Source organism: Coregonus lavaretus, assembly GCF_964263955.1.
Source record: "Coregonus lavaretus genome assembly, chromosome: 5".
Classification (NCBI taxonomy): Eukaryota; Metazoa; Chordata; class Actinopteri; order Salmoniformes; family Salmonidae; genus Coregonus; species Coregonus lavaretus.
Genome location: NC_139992.1, coordinates 28048842 through 28059166, shown reverse-complemented (window position 1 = coordinate 28059166; position 10325 = coordinate 28048842). Strand labels below are relative to the sequence as shown.

Sequence of the window (10325 nt, the reverse complement as noted above, 5' to 3'; positions counted from 1 at the left end):
TCTGCCCCTTTGAAGCACACACATTGTTTTCATGACGTTGTCAGCTAACCCGTCTATAGCACAGATGTCACAGCTGCCTCCGTCATGACTTTGAGACATGGACATACATACACAACACCATAAGAGGCACCAGTCTGAGCGTTGCATCATATCGTTGACCTGAGCCTTACATCTATATGAGCATTGACTGCATCTCAAATTACACCCTATTCCCTGTTGTACACTGATGTCGGGATGTCAGCCACTGTCATAGACAACTCTGCCTACTTGTAACCACCTCAACTCTTTCTCACTCACTCACACACAAACATGCACAATCGTAAGTGTGCACACAGAAAGGCAGACATACAAAAAATGAAATGTCAACAATATATAAATAAAGCAAAAAGTAAACATCGGCCTATACTTCTCAACATGTGGCACAAAAACACATAACATCAATAAAATCAATAAATAATACTATTTATCAGAATCAGACAAAACTCAACACTCACAAATATTACAACATACAAATCAATCCAAACAGCACAGTGTTCCGAACCAAAGTCGACACACACACATCATGATGTGTTATTATAATACATTATAAATTATCTAGGAGCTCGTCAGACAGAGGAGGCTGGTGGGAGGAGCTATAGGAATGGAATAAATGGAACTGTATCAAACATATGAAAACCACGTTTGACTCCATTCCAGCCATTACAATGAGCCCATCCTCCTTTAGCCCCTCCCACCAGCCTCCTCTGTCTTCAGAGAGTAAGCCACATCTACACATCCACAGACCAAATTAATTGCACAGTTCATTGTTGTCTAATGTCATAGATATGGACACAATAGTCTGAGATATCATCCATGTAGCAGCGAAAAAGCAAAGATGCAAATGAAAGGCTAAAGTTAGCACTACATGCTCTCTCAACGTTATATCAACATATCTTCTCTAAATGTCTGAAGTTTAGGTATTTACGGTGGTGATCAGGAACATCATAAAAATACAGTGTATGTCGGCTATTGTATATATTTTTATGTGGGTTAATAATGTAATGTCTATACAAATATGTGCATTGCTTTAGAGATGCTAGGGCCTATATGGAGCATGCCAGACCACAAGGGGGGGCTGTGAAAGGACAGGGAGACACGGGGGTCAAAGACCGCTAAGGAGCAGGATGAAGTTGTCCCTTAGCACTAATGCAGGATCAGATATTCATTCATTACCCTAATGGTTAAAGTTAGCATCAAGGGTGGGGTGAGCTGATCCTAGATCTGTGCCTCAGGGCAACTTCTCCACAGTGTCAGAGACTGCTAAGCTCATATGGAGTAGGAGGATGTTGCCCCTAGATGCTGGTCCAAGGTCAATCTTGTGATGGGGAGGGTAAGCTGATCCTAGATCAGTGCTTACTTGCAACTTTTACCAGCAGAGTCATTCATTAGAGGAGTTTAAAGTACTGAGAGAAAGCTTTCATGGCACAGTAGCATTAAGGAATGGTGCTTCTTTACAATAAGTTACAATAACGAGAGAGAGCGAGAGAGAGAGAGAGAGAGAGAGAGAGAGAGAGAGAGAGAGAGAGAGAGAGAGAGAGAGAGAGAGAGAGAGAGAGATTTAGTGATGCAGTGTGCTAGTGTTGTGGGGATCTTCTGTCCCAGTCTACCAAGATGCTGTTCGCCCTCTCATCTTCATCTCCCTGAAAACAAACAACCACACAGGCTCTTAGATGTGTTTATAGTGTGTGTGTATAGTGTGTGCGTGTGTGTGTGTGTGCGTGTGTGTTTGAGTGAGAGAATAGTCACTAACCTGCTCTTCCAGCTACACCATCTCATACTGATTAGCTGTAATGATCCTGGACAGACAGCATGCCAGCAACATGCCAATCAACTGAGAAGGAGAGAGAGAGATTACTTTAGATCAGTGTTTTCCAACTCCAGTCCTTGAGTACCCCCAGCAGTACATATTTGTATTGTCCGGGGCTACAATAAAAATGTGTACTGTTGGGTGTACTGGAGGATTGGAGTTGGGAAACACAGCTTTAGATTATAGTAGACCTTAAAAACAGCACTCATATCAACACACAAGTACATTCTCTCTATGTCACCTGTGAGAAGGCTATGCCAAATGTCACTCCTGCAATGATGGCCATGTTGGTCTCGAGGAAGGAGGTGACCAGTTCGTAACAGCCCTGAAACACAGGGGACGGGTTAGTGTGTAACACAGTGGATGGGTTACAGACACGCATACACACACACATGCACACACACACACACACACACACACACACACACCTGCTGGTTGATCTTGGTGTGGTTTATAGTGGTGTTGCGGAGGTCCTGTGGGCTGCAGTCAGAGGAGTTGGAGCAGCAGCTCAGGGGAAAGCCGTTGGCAGGGTAGTACACACTGCCCAACCAGCTGGTGTAGTTGTACACCCCACAGCAATGCAGCTGGAGAGAAACACACAGACAGAAATGTGATTGAATTGTGTATTGTTGTTATAATAGTCGTTTTGTTGTTGTTGTGACTCACGCTGCTTTGGACGTTGTCCACAACCAGGCTCTTCTCATCCTCAGCATCATAGTTCAACACCGCGTCAGTATACGTCCTCAGGAAGGTGCCCTTTATCTGTGGATACACACACACGCAAACACACTCGCACAAACACGCACATACACACACACACACACACAAGTGATGTGACGTATTTCTATTGGCAGGTAAGCGGCTGAGATGGGGCCAGATGAATTGTGGGTAATGTATTCCAAATAGAGAAACTGACCTCATGACGAAAAACAAAGCCAGAGATCCCAGCCACCAACTCAGCTAGGAACACCAGGGACAAGAACATTGCATACTGTAGAGAGAGAACGAGAAAGAGAGAGATGGGTAGAGAGAGGGGGGGAGAAAGAAGTGGGAAAACAAATATTTAAAAAATAAGCTACACACACAGAGGTTGGGTGTGGTGGGGGCAGGCTAGTGAGTGAAGTACTGTATGTGTTATGTAGATCATTATCACTGTGCTTCTCTAACTGCTCGGGGTTAATCAGCATCAAAACAATGCTTCACAACCCCAGCTGCAGATTCACAGCTCCAGTGTGTGTGTCTGTCTGCACGCTCCTCTCCCTCTCACTCACTAGTTTGAGCATCCATGGGCTTCCCCTGCAGGTGGCGAAGCATCCGAACAGGCCGAAGACGATGATGACAGTCCCAGTGCCGATGAGGACATATGGAGCATTGGTGGTGTTCTCAGCTATCAGAGAGATATATGGGCCCAGCATAAACTTCCCCCATACTCCCACTGCCAAGAGGATCGCTCCTGTGATCTGAAGAAGACAAGGAAAGAGAGAAAGAGAGTGGGAAAGGAGATGAGTGACAGGGGAGAGGACAGAGAGAGGGTAGGTAGTAGAGGGGAAATATATGGGTGAGAGGGCAGATGGAGGAGACAGAGGAGAGTGGAGAGAAGATGCCAGACAGATGTTGTTATCCAGAGGTACACTATTCAGACAGCAGAGTGCAGTGTTGCTTCTGTTGGTGCTACTGATCGTGCTGAGACCAAAGACTAGAGAACTAGAGAACACCCCCACGTGGCTCAACAATGCATAGCCACCCACCATCTGCCTCTCTACAGTATGGGACAATGAAGTTGGCCCTGGACACAGATCTCAGGTCAGTTTTGAGTGTAATTGATAGCAGGTTTAAATGTAGTTATAAACTGGCTGGTCTGAGCCCTGAATGCTGATTGGCTTACAGCCGTTGTATATCAGACAGTATACCACGGGTATGACAAAACATTTATTTTTACAGCTCTAATTACGTTGGTTTATACATTTTATAATAGCAATAAGGCACTTCAGGGGTTTGTGGTATATGGCGAATATACGACAGCTAAGGGTTGCGTTGTGCATAAGAACAGCTCTTAGCCATGGTATATTGGCCATATACCACACCCCCTCGGGCCTTATTGCTTAATTATACCATGCATTGTTGAATACTCCTTTCTGATTGACTTGAAGTGCATTCTTACATGGTAGAATTCAATGGCTATAGTTAATTTGTACATGTTTTGTTTGCGCTGCTTTTGAAAGCAAATGTCAAATTGAAAACAGTATTGGCATTGTTGAATTCGATTTTCATAATAGCAAGCTAGGACTGATGGTTTGGTTAGTTAAACTAGCAAGTATTTTTGTTTGGTTACCATGGCAACTACTGTAGCTATCTAGTAAACTTGCTAGCTACTTCAGTGGATGTTGAACACATTTCTACCGGCAAATGAACACATTTCTACTGGCAAATGTGTTAAATTATAGCCATGGTATAAAAGGGATAATCAAGTCGGAGCACTATGCGTTCTCTGGAAAAGAATGCAACTCAGTGGAAGGTCAGTTCCACTCCGCTAACGCGTCGTAGAACACACCTTCCACGTCGTTCATTATTTTCCATAGAACGCATAGCCCCTCATTGATTATCCCTTACATATGTGATAACTAGATCAACCTTTCAGCTTGTCCTCTCTGACCAAGGAGCAAACAGCAGTTGTTTCTAGGTGTCATAACAGAGAGGGGAGTGCAGAGAAAGAGAGGGAGAGAGAGACATAGAGAGGGAAGGAATGAATGGGGGAGAGTTTAAAGGCGAAGGGATATGTTGATAGTTTTTCTGTGGAACACACATACACACACACAAACACAAAAAAAGAGGGAGCGAATCAAAAGGACCCTTTGATCCAGAGCGAGCCGCTTCCTCCTGTTGCGCTGCTCTAAGCATTTCTAATGAAGGCCACTCATAAAGGAGTGTGTTGTGTGAGCCAGCTAAACGCCCCTGTGTCCCAGCTGGGGGGCCACTGCTTTTTGGGACGGGGTACAGAAGGGGTGCCGATCTGTTAAAGACACCCCACTAGCGAAGCCTGTTGCCAACTCATCATCAGCCCCCTACCCCCCCTCCATGAGGTCCCTCTCTCCTGCCGGCTGCCATATTGCCACATAGCAGGCCTGCACACACACATCCACATAAGCAGAACCACACAGGCACATAAACAATGTGACATATAGTTTTACTGGCAGGTGTACAGGGCCAATTGTGGTCTAAATGTATTATCATTACCTGAATAAGGTGCAGTGCTGGACAAACGTCTGCACGTCATAGGCCTAGTCATCAAGGCCTTGATTAGTTGCATCAGGTTTGTTAGTGCTGGGCTGGGACAAACATGTGCACCCGTTTGGGATGGAAGAACACTAGGAGAGGAGTCAAGGACAGGGACCGTTCGGCTGGCAGGGCCAGAGTTAGACTGTCTCCATGGTAACAGACATCTATCTCTGAGGTGCTGCAGTATCCAAGCAGAACTCAGCCAAAACATACAGAAAAGCTCCCTCTCCTCCTCTCTTTGTCATTCTAACCTTGTATGAACAGCAGGTGGCAAACCCCCTCCCTCTCCATAAGTCTAAATGCACTACCTGCCCTCGAAACCTGGACTGTTCTTCACAAATTAAAAGACTGAGGCACTACAAACCACGAAATTATACAACTTTACTTTTTAACAAAGCACCACCACAGACCTAAATCAATAACATTTCTCTATATTATCTCTGAATATGTTTATTTCTCAACCATTCGTAAGTAATGACGCCAACACAGTCCAGAGGGCTCGGTTTAGTAATGAGTGGAAACACAAACACTGCATTAATGATTCAAGCTCAGATCCCTCTCTGTACTGTATAGCTGGTATTACATAATGTACACAGTATAATGGCAATGCTCCTACATTCATCACTGTTGGACATCTTGCGGTTTCAATGTGCGTAGAGAACTTAGCAGACAATCAATTAGGCTTCACCTCGTGGCCTGTGTGTGGGCTTTTACTTAATGACCATTCAGGATAGACTGAACTATCTGGCATCATTATAAGAACACTGCCTTGATAATGGTTTATTCGACTGTTCTATTATCGCTGATATTTACATTTACATCTTAGTAATTTAGCAGACACTCTTATCCAGAGTGACTTACAGTTAGTGCCCAATGCCATTTTTTCATACTGGTCCCCTGTGGGAATCGAACCCACAACCCTGGCGTATATTCACCTTATATCTTATTTAACAAGAATCGCTTGCTTGTTTCTATAAACAAAAAACAGGTAGGCTAACTATCATGTAAATACCATTTTTCGCAAGGCATTCAAGAACATTTTTGTTTTTTTCAGAAGTTTTTGGAACTTTGTGATAAATTATAATATCTTAATCATGAGTTATAAGTGGGGGCACACGCACGCACACACACACTACGTATAGCCTACCAAGACAACTGCACAAACCGATTGCCCACACTAATAGTCACATGTTCATGTCAGCTGTTCTGCTGTGACGTGACAACAGGGGGTCGTATGTATGCCCTTGTCCAATGGCCCTGAGAGGTGAGTTCTGCATGTTAAGGAGTGTGTTTGCAGAAGTACTTTTAAATGGTGTTTTTAATTGTTGCCATTATGTTATGTTTTCTTTGTCGTTGCATCAATATACTTGTCCCTCTACTGATTGATCAATGTCTATCAATCTATCTATCTTGTCTTTGTATTATAAACATCCTTCCATCTATTGCATTGATAGTCAGGCCAGAAGATAGACTAGACAGTGTGTTTGTCTGCATGCAATATAGCTGATGTCATATGTTGAAAACAGAACCCAGGCTAGGGCTGGAGGAGGGTTGGAGGAAGTGATGATGTTGTTGTTGTGATGCAATCGACCAATGTAGAGGTTGCCCTTAGTCCTAGATCTAGGATCAAATTACACTAACAATCTGAACCATTAGGGCCATGAAGAAAACATTGGCAACATCTAACTAATAAATTCCAATGCAATCTGAGAGATTACTCAGAAACCAGCAGCCATGACAACCCGGACGACCCCTTTCCCCCCAGTCACCAAAAGGGAAAACATGGCCCACTGGGTTTGACTACGTTCCATTTATTCCATTCCAGCCATTACAATGAGCCCGTCCTCATATAGCTCCTCCCACCAGTCTCCTCTGTGGGGTCTATTTTTAACAGGAACATTAATACATGCCAGTGTCTGACATACCTCAAGTCTGCCACCTGCACTACTGGAGACCGCACTGTGTGAACTAGAGTCTGAAGCACTCGCCGGAAGACATTAGCTATCATGACAAGCTGACGACAGTGAAACTCAGGAACATTTTTAAATTTCCGTCATTTAGCATACGCTCTTATCCAGAGCGACTTACAAATTGGTGCATTCAACTTATGATAGCCAGTGGGACAACCACTTTTTTTTTTTTTTTTTTATTAATTTTTTTTATGGGGGGAGGGTAGAAGGATTACTTTTATACTATTCCAGGTATTCCTTAAAGAGGTAGGGTTTCAAGTGTCTCCGGAAGGTGGTCAGTGACTCCGCTGTCCTGGCGGAGCTTGTTCCACCATTGGGGTGCCAGAGCAGCGAATAGCTTTGACTGGGCTGAGTGGGAACTGTGCTTCCGTAGAGGTAGGGGGGCTAGCAGGCCAGAGGTGGATGAACGTAGTGCCCTCGTTTGGGTGTAGGGTCTGATCAGGAACCAAACTATCTGAAGAATTCCAAACCAACACCAACACCCACCCCTCTGACCTCAGCCCATCCCAACTTTCTCCCCTGAAGTTGTAGAAGGAGCATCCCTCCATCCTTGTCTAACAAAGATATCTCTCAGGATAAGAGCTGCAAATACACACTGTGAGTTTGTTTACTTTTAGTTTGACTGTAGAGGGATTGCTTATGTGTTACCCAGTTACCCCTCCAACTTCATGCCCATCTGTAGGCTACTGTTTCTCATGTAGCCTAATAGACAGATGAGTTGGCTCAATAAATACATGCTATGGTATGACAATGATAGTCTCAGGAGACATATGACAAAATTATAAGAGTGAGTCAGTCAAGACCATAGAATTTTGAAATTAGAATACTAGAATGGAGATTAACCTTCTTATAATGTGATAAAGGTCAGACATTTTGGTCAGGGAGTTGGTCAACCATGGTTTGCCAGTGCTGTGATAAGAATGATAATGATAATGAATTTGAATAATAAAACTGCACTGTATGTTTGTTAGCTAGCTAGCCAGCCAGTTTAGTGGAATGATTCCACTCATTTTTCATATTAACTGCCAATACGCCAACATGCCATAAAAACAATGCAGTCAATCCACAGCCATACACTGACTGAAATCCATTGATGATAGGACTTAGACAAGTTGTAAATGCAACAGGTACTGATATTGTATCATATAATAACACTCCCAGCTTTGCAAGAAAACAAAACAATTTAGACATTTATGGTCTGTTTAGTTTACATATAATTTAAAGGCTATTTATACAGATTTTCTTTTTTATAAAACCAGTATAAACTGTATTTATTATTATATGACAATATTTTGCAGTGACAGTATTTCTATTACACAATTTCTGATATATCACATGCATTACTTTTATTTTCCTGCATAAGTAAAAGCATTACCTCAACTCTGGACCTCGATGCCAGTTCCACTGCATTTTTTAATTGTTCCCCTCTAATCAGGGATAATCAGGGAATGATTTAGACCTGGGACACTAGGTGGGTGCAATTAATTATCAGGTAGAACAGAAAACAACCAGCCTCCGGACCTCGTAGGGTAAGAGTTGAATACCCCTGACCTATGCCTATACTGCCATTCATTCCGATTAGACTGGTTTGGATTTATCCCTGACCAAAATGGCTGCCATTATCATACCATTCTGAATCTTTGAGGGTTTATGACATAGCCCCTCTATTAATTTAGTAGGACCTCTATGGTCAAAACAAACAACTTAACAGGATGCAGACAAATCATTTCAAATGTGCTGTAGGCTATGTTTACAAAACACAAAGTCAGGTGCACATCCATGTCGGGGCTATATAGTGCCACATATACAGTATGGTTAGTCTAAATCAATGACAAAACATTGTATGCCGGTATAATAACCAATGACTATGCATACTGTAGCCTTTGCATTGACGGGAGGACTTCCATGCTGCTACGCACCAAATGATGGACCAGACAGAAACCGTTACAAGAGTGGCTGCTGATTTGCCTGCATCAACAGCCTCGACTGATAACCTCTGCCTGTCTCTGTCACTACAGAGATGCTGCTGCGCTCTATATTCTACGCATATGCCATGCATATGTATTGCGGTCATACTGGCAACTTCGAAATACAGAGCAAATACAGAGCTGGAGTCGGTGACAACGTGCGCAATAAACTGAGGATGTCGCATTTCTCCAAGCGTGTGGTTGTAAACATTGCCCCGATAAGAAGTCATCATCATAAAGGCACAGCTGAACCACATTTATAACATTAAATGTACGGTAGCAAGAAGTCCTATAAAGACAAAAGCCAACCCTCGAATTAACTAAATTCACCATCCATATAGAAAAATCACGGTAGGCTACCCCTTTCGTCATAGAGGGCACGTTGGCATGCACTTATTTTCTATACGAGTACGCCTCATATGTCTGCATCTACGACGACAACTATCTCCCCAAGGCTTATAATGGGGCATGAATAAACCGAGGGTAACGTTAACTTACCCAAAATACGAAGGAGTAAACGATGAGGAGGGTTTTGAGAAAGGTTATTACTGGTTTGGTCTCCATTCTGCCCAATGCCATACCACAGTAAACTGAAAAGGAGGTTTCTGAAAACGTTGTGCTACCGCCACTCTCCGCTGGAGGACATTCACAGCGCAGCCGCCAAATTGCCCCCCTAACCACTGATACAGGGTCAGATATTCTTTCTCCGTAATATTAAGTAATATTCGTTTTAACAAGGGTTATCTGTTTCTAGATCTGATCTGTGTTTAGGAGCAAATACTCAGAGAAACTAACACAGCTCGATTACACCCTCCGCTGTGCGTTTCCAAGGGCAGTATTAGCAGTCAGGGGTGCGTTCAGTACGATAGAACGGTGTTCAACGTTTAATAAAATAATTGCATACAAGTAGTTTTACTATGACTTATGCAGTGCATGGCTGGACTAATCAAGTGTCAGGCCCTTGGAAATAACATTTTAAAGGCCCCCCTATTGGTGTCAGAGAGAACATTTTAAAGCTAATTTAATGCAATTCTAAACATTTTGCCTTGGGGCAGAGAGAACACTTAGCATTTTCAGGCTTAAATTACCGTGCTTTAAAATTAAAAACACATTTTTCGGGGAATAAAAGAAGAATTTAGTTGAAAAAAATAGATAATTGATAGAGTACTGTGGATACCAATATCCCTGTGAGCCCCCCAGGCCCATGTTGGGCATCTAAAGGGTTAAGAACACAAATTGTGGATGAATAATTACATTTACATTTAC

At 43.0% G+C, this 10325-nt stretch overlaps 1 protein-coding gene across 1 annotated transcript; it reads right to left on the bottom strand.

Annotated features, from left to right (window-relative positions):
- Positions 1–719: 719 nt before the first annotated feature.
- On the bottom strand, positions 720–9638 carry LOC311129656 (tetraspanin-7-like; the record flags this gene model as incomplete). The annotated part of the gene is made up of 8 exons (XM_084162027.1): positions 720–1679; positions 1790–1870; positions 2088–2171; positions 2275–2430; positions 2513–2608; positions 2763–2837; positions 3118–3306; positions 9558–9638. The coding sequence occupies 7 exons, from the start codon at positions 9636–9638 to the stop codon at positions 1802–1804; spliced, it is 750 nt and encodes a 249-aa protein (XP_084018153.1). The 3' UTR covers positions 720–1679; positions 1790–1801.
- Between the last annotated feature and the right edge of the window lie 687 nt (positions 9639–10325).